Below are 18,338 nucleotides of genomic sequence, written 5' to 3'. Positions count from 1 at the left end.
GGAAAAGAAGGAGAGAGAGAGAGAAAGAGAGAGAGACAGGGAGGGAGGGAGAGAGACAGACAGGAGAGGAGAGAAAGAGAGAACAGAACAGAGGGATAACAAAGCAAAATAGGAATCAGGTGAGTAGTGGCATTAATGAAGATAAAGAACAAACAGGAATTTTTTTTCCTGCCCCTTTAACAGAAAGAAAGGAAAACCCTACCTTTTTAGAGTTTAGAGTAGTGGTTCTTTATCATGGAGATGGAGATTCTGCACCCCACCTTCCCAGAGGATATTCAGCCATGTCTGCAGACATTTTTGGTTGTCACAATTAGGGGTTGCTTCTGCCATCTAGTGGATAGAGGCCAGGGATGCAGCTATACAGCCAACAGTGAACTGAACAGGCTCCCACTGCAAATAATTTGCCCCAAATGTCAGTCAGTAGTGCCAAGGTAGTGAAACCCTGCTCTAGAAAACGTGTCACTGTCATCTGAAAACTGTGAAGCACCCTCCAAAATGGGAACATTACCCAGGAGTTTAAAATGTGCCTGACTAGGGAACCTCAGCTTCTCAGCACAGTTTACCCTATTATGAAAGAGAATGTGGAGGTCTCCAAGAGGGCAGGGAGATTTCAGAAGCCCCTTGGAAGGTGGTGGTGGTGAGTGGAGCTTCCATGGCCTGGCAGCAGGTGCCACCTCTGTGTAGCAGACAGCCTCCTACAGACACACCCTCAGTCACTGCAGCTGCCCATGGTGTGGCACCTCCCTTCCATCTCTAGAGCAGATGCCCTCTTATTTGACTTAGAGGTAGCCCCTCCCTTAAAATGTTCTCTTTCTATTTACTATATAAGTTTGGATTTTTTCCACAGCTGGGGAATGGCTACATTATTTTCTCCTTAGCTACCACAGATATTATTAGTCAACTCAGTATTTTTTTCTTCTTGTTTTTAAAATAAACTAATTGTCTAAATCCAGTGATAAAAGAGAATGGATTTTTTTAAGTTGGTTTGTCTTCCTGAAACTGTTAGCATATCTTCTTTTTGTGTTCTAAAAATACATAGACAACTTCTGTACTCAATTTTGTTACAGAGGGAGGGTCATAGTTAGGCTGCTCATTAGATGTTATATTTGGAAAGCTGTCTCTGTATTCCGCTCTTGAAATGTGGAGAAATTATATTATAAAGATCACAAAGAATAAGAAGCCTCAACAAGTCTAGATAAAATGAACCAAGCTAATAACCAGATACAAAGCAAGCAACAGTTCTCTAACAGCAGCATGCCTCAGAATCACGTGGAGGGCCTCTTAAAGGTTTCTGGGTTCCATACTCAGACCTTCTGATTCAGTGGGCTCAGGTGGAGCCCAAGAATTTGCATTCCTGACAAGCTCCCAGGTGATGCTAATGTTATTAGTCCCGGGACCACAAATTAGGAACCACTGTAGATTTTAACATTTATTTTTTGATGATTTGTTTTGGCGCTTGGTTATCATAAGCTCTTTATTTTTCAGAACCACATAGTACGTTACTTTATAATGGTTGTTCCTGTAACCCACATCTGAGAGTGGAAATCATTAAGCTTTAAGATGTTTTGCACCAGGAGGTGGAAGTTGCCGTGAGCTGAGATAGCACCACTGCACTCCAGCCTGGGCGACAGAGAAAGACCCTGTCTCCAAAAGATGTTTTGCAATCTTGCATGTTCAGGCCAACTATTGGTATGACTTTTAATAACTTTGTTTATTTTCTATGACCTCTTGAGAGGAAATTTAATAATAAATGCTTACCAAAACTGTATCTATGTAAACACAAAATCTAGAGTTAAAGGAAGAATGGCCTCTAGGCAGTAGGCGTAAGTAGCCATGATTACTTATTTGTGTAAAACACCAGCTAGATATCCAATTAAAAATGACTTCATTGCTTTTGTGGCTGTGTGTGTGTGTGTGTGTGTGCCTCTGTGTGTGTGTGTGTGTGTGTGTGTGTGTATTTTAGACAGAGTCTTGCTCTGTCACCCAGGCTGGAGTGCAGTGGCATGATCTCGGCTCACTGCAACCTCTGCCTCCTGCGTTCAAGCAATTCTCTGCCTCAGCCTATCAAGCAGCTGGGACTATAGGTACCTGCCACCATGTCCAGCTAATTTTCGCATTTTTTGTAGAGTCAAGGTTTCACCATCTTAGCCAGGCTGGTCTTGAACTCCTGACCTTGTGATCTACCCGCCTCAGCCTGCGAAGGTACTGGGATTACAGGTGTGAGCCACCATACCTGGCCCAGTTTTTCAATATTTTTGATTATTGTAGTTTAAAATAATCACTTAAAGTTGAAAGTTGCGGTAGTGTTTTGGAATTTCGTTTCTCCTGACTCTTTTGTAATGTTAATTCCTGGTTGAGAATATGATATGTAGTTGTGTGTGTGTGTGTGTGTGTGTGTATAAATCTGCATCTGCCCATAGTATGGGACATCCCTTCCATCTCTAGAGTAGATGCCCTCTTATTTGACTTAGAGGTAGCCCCCTCCCTTAAAATGTCCTCTTTCTATTTACATAAGTGTGAATCATTTCCATAGCTGAGGAACGGCTATATTATTTTCTCCTTAAGCCGCTACAGATAATATTAGCCAACTTTGTAGCTATATTCTTATCCTGTTAATTTTTTCTTTTTTATTTTTTTGTCAACAATCCTCTAAATCTAGTGATAAAAGAGAATGAATTTTTTAGCTGCTTTGTATTCCTGAAAATGCTAGCATACACACACGTGTATATATGTGTACATGTATGCTTATATTTTTTGGTTTTTATCCTTTAAAAATTATACATTTTTGTGGGAACCAAATTCCACAAGGTAGTTAAGATGTAGAATAAAGTTGACTAACATTTTCCAGAGAACTGACACCAATGTTATAAATGGCCATTCTGTGGCAAATATTAGAGAACTGTTTCAATAATACTATTTCAGCCAGGTGCGGTAGCTCACGCCTGTAATCCCAGCACTTTGGGAGGCTGAGGCGGGTGGATCATGAGGTCAGGAGATCGAGACCATCCTGGCCACCATGATGAAACCCTGTCTCTACTAAAAATACAAAAAAAATTAGCTGGGCGTGGTGGTGCATGCCTGTATTCCCAGCTACTCAGGAGGCTGAGGCAGGAGAACTGCTTGAGCCCAGGATGTGGAGATTGCAGTGAGCCGAGATCGTGCCATTGCACTATAACCTGAGCAACAGTGTGAGACTCTGTCTCAGATAATAATAATAATATTTCATACAAATCTAATTTCATAGTATTTTAATAGAAACAATATAACAAAATGGTCCTGTGGACAAGCCAATTTAGAAAATGAGTATTAACCAGGGAAATAATCTCTGTCTGGGAGGATTTCGCAGTGAGTTTAATATGCTTGTAATCATCGTGAATCTGCAGTTATGACTGTTTTCCAATATGGCATGTTTAGGGAATTCTGCTTTAATGAATATGCTTTTGGAAGTGTTTTTGAAGACATAATGACAAACAGATTTCATGTAATGTGTCACCTCAGTGGATCGTGAATGGTTGCCTAGAGCTCTGTGTTGAGAAGAGTTCTGAAGCCCATTTGGGTTCAACAAGAAAAGTCATGCTATTCTTTAGCTGCATCTGCGGAGATGTGGAGAGGATGTGGCACAAATGCCACAATACAATGTGTGCTTGTTATCCCTCTTTTAGATATGAACAGGGATAGTTCTTTTCTTCTGTCTCCCATTTCTTCTTATATAGTTGTATAAATTAGCCTCTCTACTTTACAATGCTGAACTAATGATTTACAAATACAGTTTTCATTTTACATATTTCAAGATTTTCCTAAGGTTTTCAACATGTATTTCATGGCACTTGTTAAAAGTTTTTAATGTATTTTTTCCCAAATAAATAGGACATGTGCTTCAGCAACTGAGATTGAAATAGATACCAAAAGCACAGGCACAAAATCAAAAATAGATAAGTGGGATTGCATGAAACTGAAAAGCTTCTGCACATCAAAGGAAACAATCAGTGGAGTGAAAAACAACCTATGGAATGTGAGAAAATATTTGCAAATCATGTATCTTACAGAGTGTTCACATCCAGAATATATTTTTTAAAAAACTCCTATAACTACACACACACACACACACACACACACACACACACACACAAACAAACACAAATAACTTGATTTAAAAATGAGCAGAGGACAGGAGATATAAAAATGGCCAACAAACGTAAGAAAAGACACCCAATGTCACTAATCATTAGAGAAATGCAAATCAAAACCACAATGAAACATCACCGCACACCCATTAGGATGGCCACTGTCCAAAAACAGAATAAAAAGAGTATAACCAGAGTTATAACAAGAGTTGGCAAGAATGTGGAGAAACTGGAACCCTTATACACTGGTGACTGCAATGTAAAATGGGGCAACCACTACAGAAAACAGGTTGGAGATTTCTTACCTTAAAAAAAAAAAAAGAAAGAAAGAAAGAAATGGAATTATCCTATGATCCAGCAATTCCACTTCTGGATATATGTCCAAAGAATTGAAAGTAGGATCTTGAAGAGATATTTGCACACCCATGTTCCTGGCAGCATTATTCATAATAACTAAGAGGTAGAAGTAACCTCAGTGTATTTCAATGGATGGATGGATTTTTTTTTAATGTGATCTATACATTCAATGGATATTATGCAGTCTCAAAAAAGAAGGAAATTCTGTTACATGGTACAACATGGATGAGCATTGAGGCTGTTATGCTAAGAGAAATCAGTCACAAAAAAAATATATTTCATATAAGGATTTGTAGCTAAAGTATTCAATCTTATAGAAACAATGCAAAATGGTGGTTGCCAGTGGCTGAGGAGAAGAGGAAATGGTAGAGTTTCAGTTTTGCAAGATGAAAACATTCTAGAAATCTGTCACAAAACAATGTGGCTATGATTAACCACTAAGTGTGTGGTTCAGTAGTATTAAGGTAGCAAATTTAGGCTGGCGGCAGTAGTTCACACCTGTAACCCCAGCACTTTGGGAGGCTGGATCACATGAGGTCAGGAGTTCAAGACCAGCCTGGCCAACATGTTAAAACCCCATCTCTACTAAAAATTTTAAAAATTAGCCAGCCATGGTGATGCACACCTGTAATCCCAGCTACTAGGGAGGCTGAGGCAGAACAGCTTAAACTTGGGAGGTGGAGGTTGCAGGAAGCTGAGATGGTACCACTGCACTCTAGCCTGGGCAACAGAGCTGTCATAAAATAACGATAAAAACAAAAGATAGTAAATTTTGTGTGATTTTTCACAATTAAATATCTTTTGTAAAAGAAATTGCTGTGCAATTTCAGGGGGTTGGGAACCCTGAGAGCACACAATAAATTAAAGGTTTTTCAAAATCACGGTTGACAGCACACAACAAGCTGCTTGCGTCTGGATTCTGACTCCAGTGCTTATGAGCACTGGGATAACCTTGTCAAGTTACTTAACTCTTAAGCCTCAGTTTGCTTATGTGTAAAATGGGGAATAATACCAAAATTTATCTTCAGAGTTGTTAGGAGGCTTACATGAATACTTGTAATAGGCTTAGGAATTGTGCCAGCCACAGTAAGCATTTAATAAAGATTTGATTTTATTCTTATTCCCTCAGAACTTCAACAACGCAAGATAATTCAGATTGTAGCATTTGGCAGATGGTTCCAAGAATAAACATGTTGGACTTAGATTTCTATATATAACAAAAGTTTAAAGGAATGCTAACACAGCCAAACTGTTCCTAAAAGTTTGGTTCTAACACAGTGGAATCTCCCAGGTTCAAGTGATTCTCCTGTCTCATTGATGGAAGTGATTTATAGGTAGTCTGATACATTAAAAATTTTTAAAGGAAATGTTAAAGTCAGAAAAAGCCACTATTCCCTCTGTTATCTTATATTTTATAAACAAATATATAGAAATATATTTTATATTCTGAACACTTTTCAGAAAATAAGAGAAGAAAATGTAATATACTATCACATAATAGAAAGATCAGTATCAAATGCTACTATGTTTATTAACTTACAACAGTTTGGTACTGGTAAAAGAACAGACGATCAGATTAATTCAACTCCCTGCTCACCACCACCACTACTGCCTTTCAAAACAAGTACCAGAATATACAATAACTTAATTGATGGTAGTGGCAACATTCAAATCAGTGGGGAAAGAAAGGACTAGTCACTGAAGAGTTGTGGAGAAAGGGGTAATATTTTGGAAAGAAAAATAGACTCCTGTATCTTATTATAGGCCAAAATAAACTTCAGCTAGATCAAAGACTTTAATATAAACTACAAAACCACAGGACATCTAAAAGAAAACAGGTGTGTGTTTATTTGATCTTGGGGTGGAGACGTTTTCCCTCCTTAGCATAAAAACAAACAATGAAATTAAGCAAGAAAAATCAACATATTTAACCACATAAAATTACCTCTGCAAAGAATGCTTAATGCAAACTGTCTTTATGGCAATTGGGCAATTTTAATCTGGCAATTACACTCCAAGAAATTCATCTTACACAACAGGAAAGAGGTATAGTACCTGTAGGTGTAGAAGGATGTCAACTGTCATATTACCCATAATAGTAAAACTCTGCAACATCCTAAACGCTCCATAATAAAGAAATATTTAAATAAATTGTTGGCTTTCTATTCTATACACATTCAGGACCAATCATGAAGTGATAATAAAAGCATACTTAGAAACATAACTGTAAATACAATAATCAGCTAACAAAAGGTGCAAGTGGTTGCTCTGGAGAACAAGAGTTAGGGCTAAGGTGGGAACTATGTTTTTGTTTTTGTAATTTTACGACTTTAAATGCTATCTGACTTTTAATTAATATACGTGTTACTTTGTATAATTTTATTATTATTTTTTGTATAAACAGTAGGATTCTAACTTTAAAAGAGTCATTAGGATATAAAGGCCTTGAAAAAAGAGAAAGAATATCCAAGTTTTGACTACGGTTCTTAACTAGGTGGTAAAATTTTTTAATAGGTCATTTTTATTTTCTTCTTAGTACCTTTATATATTCCTGAATTTTCCAAAAATGAATGTAAAGTTCTTTACAATTAGAAAAACAATTAAAAATACAGTCTTCTACTAAATGTTACTACAAAGAAATAGAATAGTAATTTTTTACTCCTGTAAGTTTAAATTATTTTACATATAATCTATGTGTCCATTCCCCCCCCCCCCAAAGAACAGATATTTCAGACACTGTAACTGTGTTTTGCTTGACCTTTGCTAAATCAAATTGAACATTTATGGGCTCCCAAGTAATTTAACAATCAACTAATTATGTGATATTGGTCTACATGTCCCTTCTGGTAAATGGAAAGCCTTTTGGGTTATGCTCAGTCAACAAAGTATTAAATAAAAATTTCAAGGGTTCTATTAAGCATTAAGTTTATATAACCTAGGCATCCCATTTTAGGGTAGTTTTCTAAAAAAAAAAAAATAATAATGTAAATTTGTTTTGATACATTTACCCCCACGGTAAAATGTAACAGATTTCCTCCCGGACAGAAATATATATGAAAAGCATTTCCTTAAAGTCAGCCAAGAGCTAGGAGTGCCTAAGAAACTGTAATTCCAAGGCCAGAGGCACACAGCTGGACAGGAATTTAAGACAATTCTTTATTGCCTCTCTCAATACACAATGTCTTAGGTAATGGACAGAGTCCTCCACAGTGACTGGTGGCTGAGTATTAAAAAAAGAAAAAGGTGGCCAAGAGTAAGATTAAAAAGGTGACACAGCTTCCTATGCCTTGCCTCCCCTCCTCAACAAAAAAAAACAACCAAAACACCCAAACAAAATGACTGAGGCTCACATACTGAAACTGCCTTTGCAAAAATTATGACAGTGAGAAAAATCTGACATAGGAAAATCATGGCAGTGAAAGAAATCTGACCCAACTGCCTCCATCTTGCTTCTAACTTGTAAGCTGCCTTTATTCATTCCTTGGTGTAGGCTGAATGAACTTTGGGAAGAATTTAGTTTATAGTTTAACTTTGAAACAAAGATGATAACCACCCCTCCCTGAAACAAAGCCACTCTTTGCCTGGGGACCAGACTGCTTTTGTAAAACTAACAAATTATTTACAAGATTAGAAATGATGGCTTAGGAGTCAATGCAGCCAGAGGCCACAAGATTCCTAACCTCCCAGTTGCTCCTCTGGATAACACCACTACTGTAAAACCTAACACTGGTGTTCAGAGATGTTTCTGAGACCCTGCATTCTGATGGACCAGCTGGTGTCACCCAAAAGGGTAATCTGGCTCAACTAGTTCTGCAATCCCACCCAGGAAAAGAAGACAGCAAGAAAAAAGAGCTTCAACCCCCTAGAATTTCATCCCCAACACGACCAATCAGCATTCCCCATTCTCTAGTCTTCTGCCTGCCAAACGCTCACCTCCAAATTTTGGGGATGGCTGATTTGAGGAACAATAAAACTCTAGTCTCCCATTTACCTGGCTCTGTGCATTAAACTCTTTATTGCAATTTCCCTATCTTGATAAATTGGTTCTATCTTGGCAGTGGGCAAGTAGAGTCATTGTGTGGTTGCGGTACCAACACCAATTCTAGGGAGTCAACCATCATGGATTACAAGGTTCTATGGTCCCTTCTGCAGACAACCCCTTCCTCCCTCTGGCCCCAGGCTATCTGGCTGTTGGTTATTTCTGACGTCTTTTCCCCTTCAAGGATGCCTTTAAAGTTCATTTTAATTTATTTAATCAGAATTAAAATGTTATAAAAAGAAGGCAAAATAAGCAGTAGGTTCTGTCCACTCTGAGGCCTTCCGTACCCTATTCCACTTTCCTCAGAACAGCCCTAGAATAAGAGATCTCTGGACACGTCCATTTGCTGTTTGTGAATGGCAAGATCAGCAGTTCTCAAAGTGTGGTCCCCAGACCAGACACCTCAGCATCACCTGGCAACTTATTGGAAATGCAAATTCTCAAGCTCCAAGTCAGACCAACTGAATCAGAAAGAATGGGGGTTAGGAGACCCATAATCTGTGTTTTAACAAGTCGTCCAGGTAATTCGGATGCAATTAAATTTGAGAACCATTGGTCTGGATAAACTGCCAGAGTATAACATATTTTGAGGACTCTTCACAAGCAAAGTTAAAGCCTGATCTTCCCATACTCTATTAGTACTCTGTACATCGCTTTAAGGTAGCAGGTATCATATTCTATAGTTACTGCTTTCTACTGTCTTTCTACTAAACTGTGGTCTCTTAAGAGCAGGGACTGTGGTGTTTTCAATTGTCTCCAAGAGCATAGCACAGGATAAGTAAGTGCTTAAATGGAAACAAATGGTATCATTTATTAGGAACCATTCGACTTTCTTTTAAATGCCTTATAGATGTCTTAGCAAACAAAATTATTTACCTCTTTGTGCCGCAGATATACATCTTCCCAAACACCTTACCTTATTGGGTTCTTTAGGTACTTATGCTTTTCCATTGGTTATGAATTTCTACTGTTATTTGGGTTAAACTTTTGCAAAGCTTAAATTACCATTATACTAATTACATATTTGTTTGCTATATAGTCTCAGGAATTTTTTACTAACAATGATGATGCTTCTCTATAACACTAATCTCCAATATTTATTATCATACTGTAGAGCTTATAAATTAACATATCATGATCACTGCTAAAATTACATCAGATAATGTGATAAGCACTTTATGTAAGATAATTTAATCCTCACTAAAACTCTGCAGAGTATTTACAAATGAAGTCTACTTTACAAATGAAGAAACGGAGGCTCAAAAACTTCAGTGTGCTGCCCATCTCAGACTTCCTCCCAACCTCCATACTCACATATCCAGCTGTCTATTAGACATCACCTGGATGAACACAATTTGTCTAGAACTGATGCACCTTCTACCCCAAAGCTGTCTCTCCTCATGTAACTCTTACCTTTTGAACAGCACTGCAATCCAAAACCCCGAGCCAGAGACTTGAGTCTTATTCACTGCTTTTGCTTCAACATTTCCGATATGCAATTGGTCCTCAAGTTCTTGCCATCCTACTTCTGTAATACTAATCTCTTAAATAGGTGTCCTCTTCACCTTTTACAGCCTCTTCTGTTGGCAGTGGGAGACCTGGGGAGAGGAGAGTCCAATGTTTTGGAAGATTCCCATGGGAGATCCCCATGTTATTCAAGGGATTCCAACAGGACTGCCTTGCCAACCTTCAACCCAAGGTTAGGCATGTATCAAAGCCTGGCCAATCTGTATATTCCAGCCTGCTGACCTGGAAAGAATCTGTTGTTTATTTTGCCTTCCCTTTCTAACATTTTAATTTCAATTAAATAAATTAAAATGAACTTTAAAGGCATCCCTGAAGGGGAAAAGACATCAGATGCCAACAGCCAGACAGCCTGGGGCCAGAGAGAGGAATGGGTTATCTGCAGAAGGAACAACAGAACCTTGTAATCCATGATGGGCGACTCCCTAGAATCGGTGTAGGTACTGCAATCACACTACGGAAAGTCCACGTAGACCAAGTTGATCCAGAGACCCAATCAATCAATGCACATTTCATGTGAATTACCAGGAAAAAGAGGCTCTCTTTCCACTGAAATTGTCAGGTATAAGAACAATATATGCTTGGAACTTTTGAGTGCCATCATGGGGAGAGGGTCCACAGGAAGATAAAACCAGCTCAGTGGAAAGCAAAGCTGAGAGATGGAAAGAGGAAGAGGCAGGAGGGGAGGGAGAGAGAGTCAGAGGGACAGATAAGGCTAATGACGTTGGAGTCTGATGTGAGTGGAAGGAAACCTTTACTGGTTAAACCACTGAGATTTTGCAGTTGTTACAGTAGTTAGTGCACCCTGGTGAACATGCCGAGAAACATACACAGTAACAGAGTTCAATGAACCCCTCTGCCCAGTGGTTCGAGGGCCCTGGATGGTTTCCTTAATCTAGGTTTCCACATTAAAAAGTAGTTAAGGGCACAATGTTTGGAGGAAATTTATTAAATTTAAAAAAAAAAACTACAAATGAGTAATTATAAAATATAATTTCACTCTTATTTACCACATTATTTTAAAAATACCGATATACAGGCAAGCGCAAATGAAATGGAAAAGAGCTAAAAGTATAAAAGACAAATCTAAACTCAAGAATATACGAGAAGTGACGTACACCATACATTCTCAAGTGAGTTCAGAAAGCATATTCTGTGCTGGACAGGTTTTCTTTCCAGGTCAGTTTTTACTGGCACTGTATCTGGAAAGCTCCCTATGCCAAAGTTCTTACGTGTCAGGATCTTCCTAGACCTCCCTTGGAAAGCATTTCTCATAAAACAACTCACATCAGACAGGCAGACTTACCGTAGGCACAAAAATCACAAATGCCTCTCATAGGTCCCATGGAGCTTGGAAAAAAATGATCTGCTAATGAAAACAAAACATTCTAAAAATGGAAAAGTGGCACCTAGTGGCCACTTAGCAGTTTTTCTTTATGGCTTCTAGCTAATCCTAGATGTCAGCCTCTCTGCCCATAACACTGTGCTGGGCAAGTATGAGTCTCCCATTCCAGAGCCCAGCGATGACCTACCTGATGGGCAAATACCTCTTGGCAGCATGATCTGAAACTGGACACTACTAAACATGGTCTGGTAACTAAATATCGGCTACTTCTTGTACCTGCGCCCCACATTTTACAGAGATCCCTCAAAGACTATGATGACAAAGACATCCTTTCCTGTTGGGACACTGTAAATAAACACTTCCCTTTTAATTCCATTTATTTACTAAAAGTCTCTATTCTGTACTTTCCTGTTTGTCTTTCTGTTTCACAATAGATTTCCAAATATAATGATGACCATATAACTCATTTCATTTGATTCCAAGTATCATCCTGTAATAAAATATCTGATATTTTAAAGTTTATTATTTTCAAAAGTTTAAATTTAGTAACATGGATAGAGACTCATAGTTATATGATCTTACAGATTCAAGGATCAATAAATAATTGTTCTTTAAACACGGTATTTAAAGAAAAATATCCTTATAGTATAAACTTTGGTCTACTTCAATTACTACTTAATATAATGTTCTAGAGCAGCGCTGTCCAACAGAAATATAATCTGAGCCACATGTGTAATTTTAAGTTTTCTTCTAGCCACATTAAAAAAGTAAAAAGATACAAGTAGAATTTTAATGTTTTATTTAATTCAGTATATCCAAAATATCATTTGAACATGTAATTAATATAAAATTATTAATGTGATATTTTATGTTCTTTTGGTAATACTAGTCTTCAAAATCTGGTATGTATCTTACATTGACAGCACCTCACTTTGTAGTAGCCACACTGCAAGTGCTCAGTAGCCACATGTGGCTAGTGGCTACCACACTGGACAGCACAGTTCTAGGTTCCATGCTAATGCCCAAGTCCTGTGGATCAGAATCCCAGAATCAGAGCTACAAGTAAACACAGAGATCAAACCTTCTTTTAAAAATGAGGAAGCTGAGGCACAGAGAGTTTAAATGGCTTGCTTGAGGTCACATAGCTAAATTCAGCCTCAACAGGGTTTTCTGATTCTAGGCACTCTTCCACTCCACTACATTAATGTAGTGGCAATTCTTAGAGTTAAAAAAAAAATCTAGAGTGCTGTTTTCATGATACTTTCATGCAATTTGTAGATATATTATTTCTCACCAAAATTCAAAAAATTGATTTGTAGAAGAAAAAAGTAACATAGTGTATACCATAAAAGTATGTCACTTCCAACAGCAAAAATCAAATTTAGTTGAAGAAAACTAAAACATTTTGAAGGAAACTCTGAACGTGGGAGAGCCATGGTATCATACAATGCATGGATTAGATTCTGAGTCCAGGATGAAAGGATCTACAGAAAAATATTAGAGTAAATCAGTAAAGGATCAAACCATGCACAGAGGACTCAACTGGCTGATTCAACTATCTGCCCACCTGATCTATGGAAGCGAACAGTCTCCTCTTGCAAAGAGAATAAACTGCTACTGTGTGAGGCAGCACTGGTCTGCCTCTAGAAACTCTGCATTTCAAATCCTGGCATCACGAGGGTCTGCCCCCTTCTTTTGAGGCCATCCAGCCATGATGGCCTATCCTGCCACCCCTGGTTTAGGCAGATTCTTTGGAAGCCAAGTCCAATCTGCAATGGTTCAGTCCCCTAAAAAGTGATATTGGTACGCAGGCCCCTCTGCCCAGGTTGGAGAACACATGGGATCTTTCATACTTCCTTAGACTTAACTATAATGCTTAGGCTGCTGCACACCAATTCTCCCCATCTTGTAGGATTTCTTTGGCTTATTTTAAACCTGATGTCTCTCAGGTCCTCAAGTGTCAGACAAGGAATGGTGCTGACCCTCCAACATTGCTGGGACACCATATGCTAATACATCCTTGCCCACACAGCCCCTCAACATTTTACACTTGAAGGAAACATTTACTTGCGGTTATTGTCTATTGATATGTTTGTCATTAATATGTCTGACAGAAGTTCTAATCTATCACCTACAGCTAAAGAAATAGCATGCAGGGTCAAAATAATACTTTGTTTTGGTGAGGGGCTCTGAGGGAAATTTGTTGGAAAGATGTAGCACCATATAGAACTACAGAAAACTGGATTTGAACCCCACATTGAAGGCTGAGGGCTGTCCCATTAGTTCCCAGCCTATCTGACTTTCATTTGTGAGGCACAAAAAATAATATATGGGAGCACACTTGGTAAGCTATGAAGTACTACCGAAGCAGAAAGTATTATAAAGTACAATCCCCGAGAAGGTAGACATGCAGTATTTTAAATAATCTTAATTCTTATACTCAATTTAAGCCACCTCTGGATTAATTACTGTTAAAAATGCTCTATAAATTTTAAATTATAATTAGAAAATTGGGTTTAAACTTATTTCTCATTGTCTTATAATTTAAAAAATGTACTTGTCATTTGTTTAATTATTTTTGGTTACAGGCAATAACTGTAATTGCCTATTACAAAGAAAGCTACAACTAGTTCCCAGGTCAGTTAGTTAATCATTTAACCAGTGAGATCAATGTTTTCTCAAATGTGTGTAAAGAAACTGGTTTATATACAATAAACATTTAAAACTCTACGAATTTAATGTGTAACTTTACACAAGACATTTAACCTGCCCAGATCTATTTTTTTCCTTTAGGACGAATCTATCCTTAAGTATGTTTTCAATGTCAAAAACCTATTCTATCTATAATGGAAATCTTCAGTGGTTACATTAAAAGTAAAAATCTTTTTTTGAAACAAAGTCTCACTCTGTTGCCCAGACTGGAGTGCAGTGGTAAGGCTCACTGCAACCTCTGTTGCCAGGTTCCAGTGATCCTCTCACCTCAGCCTCCCAAGTAGCTGGGACTACAGGTGTGTGCCACCATGCCTGGGTAATTTTTTTTTTTTTTTTTTTTTTTGTATTTTTAGCAGAGACAGGGTTTCACCATATTGGCCAGGCTGGTCTTGAACTCCTGACCTCAAGTGATCTGCCTGCCTCCAACTCCCAAAATGCTGGGATTACAGGCATTTGGCCTATTAAATCTTACATGCAAAGGTTAATCCCCAAGATCTAGGGCCCAAGAGCCTTCCTTTTCCATAAGTAAAGCTGAAACTCTTCTGACTTTTTCTGAGTTTTAGGTAAAAAAATCATCTCACTTTTAATTCACCTTAAAGTGCTCAAGTGAGCATAAATATCCCGGCTCTGTGCTTGCCTAAGTCTCCAAAGACCAAATACAGTATTTAATGTGATTACGACTATAAATTGCACTGTCCCTTTAAATGTTCAAGTACTCACTGTTTTCTTAAAGTGTTTAAGCCCTATCCTCAATTAAGGAAATTCACAAGGAATGGAAAATATTCCAAATCATACAAACCCACTATTATAAATGAATCTTAGACACAAAGAAAAAATATCAATATATTACATTACCTTGACTCAAAAAAACTGCATCAAAAATAAAACAAAGCCAAAACAATATGTAAGTAGTATTCTTGGTTAGAAATGTTTTAGCAAAAATATGGCAATTAGTGGCTTATAAGCCATTTCACTGAATAAAGGAGTCTATAATAGACTCTGGTTCTCTTGGGAGGAAAACATTTTTCCTCACATCCCTGTGACAGTAAGATGCAAATCTATAAAAACTGGTAGATCATTAATAAAAGATACAAATAATATCAATACAGTACTGAGGAATAGTTCAGAAAGTTTTTCATAAATGAAATGCTTTAAAATGTTTCTCATTTTTGGAATCAAAAATCAAATGCTAGAGGGTCCACTGGATGTCACTGAAGTCCCCAGGGTCTCCCAGGCCCCCTTCTGCTTCTAAGTAATTCATAAATGCAGCCATGGCTGTGTCATCATTGTCACATAGGGCATCAAAATCCAACTGTGCACCATCACCTATGAATTAAAATACAGGCCTGTGTAAGTAAAGGTAATCAGTAAAGTCATACATTTCACACATTTAGAGGTTAAAGAATGATTGTCATAAAAAATGGCAAAGCAAGACTAGAATATCATACAATGTATTCTTGAAGGCAAAGTATATATCTTAAGCTGCAGAAGGCTGATATATTTTTAAATGGGTTATCTACTTTTATAACAATCTTCTGTCAGACAAATTGCACCTAATTCACCTGCTACAAAGAAGTCAGCTATCTTTGAGTTTTCTAACAGGAAATTACACTGCTACAGCGTATAGATTCTCAGAGACTTGGAAGGGAGCTCGGGGTTGAGTGTATGTGTGTGTGTGTAAACCTTGGAAAGAGAGAATTTAATCTGCTTGTTAAAAAAACACTATGTGTTTAATACTAAAATGAGAAGCCAGGGACAAAAAGCATCTTCTAAAAATTTGAAATTTTCTTACAAAAGGGATAGAAATCAAATTTTTATTGAAAAAAGAAATAAGTAGGAACCATGGAGATGAGAATTAATTTAGAGATAAGAGGTTTTAGAAATTAACGGTTAAAATGCAGATAAAGATTAACCAAAGGTTTTATATATGTGTCAAAGTACAATGGAACTTCAGATAATACATATATTGCTCTATGTGTGTTTAAAGTGGATATCGAAGTTCCTTCAAGTCCATTGCTTGTCTTTAGTGTATGCTTTAGCAGAGCAATGTCAGTCATGGAAGATATGAAACTATATACAATGGTTTGTATTTGTCCACTCAAATTCATGTGTTGGAAACTTAATCCCAATGCAATAGTGTTGAGAATTGAGGCCTGATACGAGATAATTAGGTCATGAGGACTTGAAGGAACTTGGATATCCTCATAAATGAACTGTCATTATCATGGGAGTGGGTTAGTTATCGCAAGAGTGGGATTGTTATAAAAGTGAGTTTGGCCGGGTGTGGTGGCTCAAGCCTGTAATCCCAGCACTTTGGGAGGCCGAGGCGGGTGGATCACGAGGTCGAGAGATCGAGACCATCCTGGTCAACATGGTGAAACCCCGTCTCTACTAAAAATACAAAAATTAGCTGGGCATGGTGGCGCGTGCCTGTAATCCCAGCTACTCAGGAGGCTGAGGCAGGAGAATTGCCTGAACCCAGGAGGCGGAGGTTGTGGTGAGCCGAGATCACGCCATTGCACTCCAGCCTGGGTAGCAAGAGCGAAACTCCGTCTCGGAAAAAAAAAAAAATAAAAAGTGAGTTTGGCCATGTCTTGCTTTCTTGCTCTCACCCTCTCTTGCCCTTCTGCCTTCTATCATGGTAAGATGAAGCATGAAGGTCCTCACAAGATGCCTGCACTATGCTCTTAGACTTCCCAGTACCAAGAACTGTGAGCCAAATAACTTCTGTTTATTACAAATTACCCTATCTGTGGTATTCTGTTATGGAAACACAAAACAGACTAAAATACCATGTCACTCAATTTACTTGATCTGAACTTTGCATAAACATTGTTAAAATGAATGATTACATCTTAAACATTTTATGTCTTGTATCCTTTATGAATTCTTGGTCATTCTTGAGAATACACCTTTTTTTCCTAGATAGAAATACCCTGGTTTTATTTAAATTGTATATTTACCAATACTCATAGCTGATTCCATTGATAACTGAATTCTTAATGACAGGACCATTAAGTAGCATCCATTTTAAGATCCAGTATAATTATTATTTAGAATTTTGAATGAAAAAAATATTTATTTATTTACTTATTCTTTTTGAGACAGGGTCTTACTCTGTCACTCAGGCTGGAGTGTTGTAATTACAGCTCACTGCAGCCTTGACTCCTAGGCTCAAGCAATCCTCCTGCCTCAGCCTCCTGAGTCGCTAGTTTTATATGCATGAGCCACCATGCCTAGCTAACTAAAACAATTTTTTTTTTTTTTTTTTGTAGAGATGTGTTGCTGCTATGTGTGCCAGGCTGGTTTGAACTTTTGGCCTCAAGCAATCCGCCTGCCTTGGCCTCCCAAAGTGCTGGGATTATAGGTGTGAGCCATTGTGCTCAACTGAGAAAAATCTTAGTTTTAAAACTATCTGCTTCTCTAGAAAATTTCTGTGCCCAAAAACATGATTAAGAAGGCAGTTTTGATAAACAAAATGTTCAGCAGTTCCCAAAGAAAACTCACTGAGAAGTGGCTCATGGCTGTGGATAGCAACAGTACTCTGGTTTGGCCTGGTAGCCTCTAGCTCTCCCATTTCAGAAGGACTTGGTGGAAACAACTCCTTATTTGACATCTGAAAAGACAGCCAGAGTAATAAACAGTGAGGTTCCTACTAGAATAAGATAAATACCTTTTTGCAGTTATCAGACACGGGCCTGCTGTCAGTGCCACAACTACCACCGTCAATATGGAAGCTTGCTTTTCCCAAGTACCATGTGCCAAGCTCTCCACCTGCATTGTCTCATCTCATTTCTCAGATATCGGGAGGCAGCTGTATTACAGATCATGAATCTGAAGCCTGAAGAGGATAATATCTTGCCCAAGGTGTTGAAGCCATGATTCTAACTCAAGTCTACCTGACTCCAAAGCCTGCATTGTTAAGAGCCATAACTGAAGGTACATATGTAAGGAAAAGTTTTGGATGAAGAAGTCCATGACCACAAATGCTTGGGGTCAAAGTTATTTCTGTTTTTATAAAATGATGGCAAAACTATACTTTATATAAAACTACTATGAGAAATACTTCTTTGGAGTGGGAAACATTAAACCAAATGCTGTTACTGAAAAGTTCTTATACTGTTATACAGTTGCAGGCCAAACAATCTAATAATCCATGTAGCTCATAAAATAGGAAATCATTTGCCTATATTGTCTTATTCAGTTGATATACTTTTATCTATAGAATGCCTACATA

At 37.9% G+C, this 18,338-nt stretch overlaps 2 protein-coding genes across 8 annotated transcripts in view; both read right to left on the bottom strand.

Moving 5' to 3' along the window:
• SMCO2 (single-pass membrane protein with coiled-coil domains 2) overlaps positions 1-10,895 on the bottom strand; it is a 59,261-nt gene extending 48,366 nt beyond the window's left edge. Inside the window, exon 1 of the mRNA XM_074402963.1 lies at positions 9,934-10,895. The gene's annotated coding sequence lies outside the window, so the exon portion shown is untranslated. The remainder of the gene's footprint in view (positions 1-9,933) is intronic.
• Positions 10,896-10,972: 77 nt separating this feature from the next.
• Positions 10,973-18,338, bottom strand: part of BMAL2 (basic helix-loop-helix ARNT like 2) — an 84,619-nt gene continuing 77,253 nt past the window's right edge. For 5 of the 7 annotated variants that reach the window (XM_039472021.2, XM_074402957.1, XM_074402959.1 and 2 more), the window contains 2 exons: positions 17,609-17,717; positions 10,973-15,427 (listed from right to left, as the gene is read on the bottom strand). In XM_039472021.2, coding sequence (XP_039327955.1) covers positions 15,291-15,427; positions 17,609-17,717 — 246 coding nt within the window. In that variant the 3' untranslated portion in view covers positions 10,973-15,290. The remainder of the gene's footprint in view (positions 15,428-17,608; positions 17,718-18,338) is intronic. The other 2 variants (XM_074402961.1, XM_074402962.1) reach the window with 1 other exon arrangement.

The sequence above is a fragment of the Saimiri boliviensis genome, chromosome 7, assembly GCF_048565385.1.
Source record: "Saimiri boliviensis isolate mSaiBol1 chromosome 7, mSaiBol1.pri, whole genome shotgun sequence".
Lineage (NCBI taxonomy): Eukaryota > Metazoa > Chordata > Mammalia > Primates > Cebidae > Saimiri > Saimiri boliviensis.
This window is presented reverse-complemented; position numbering and strand designations above follow the sequence as displayed.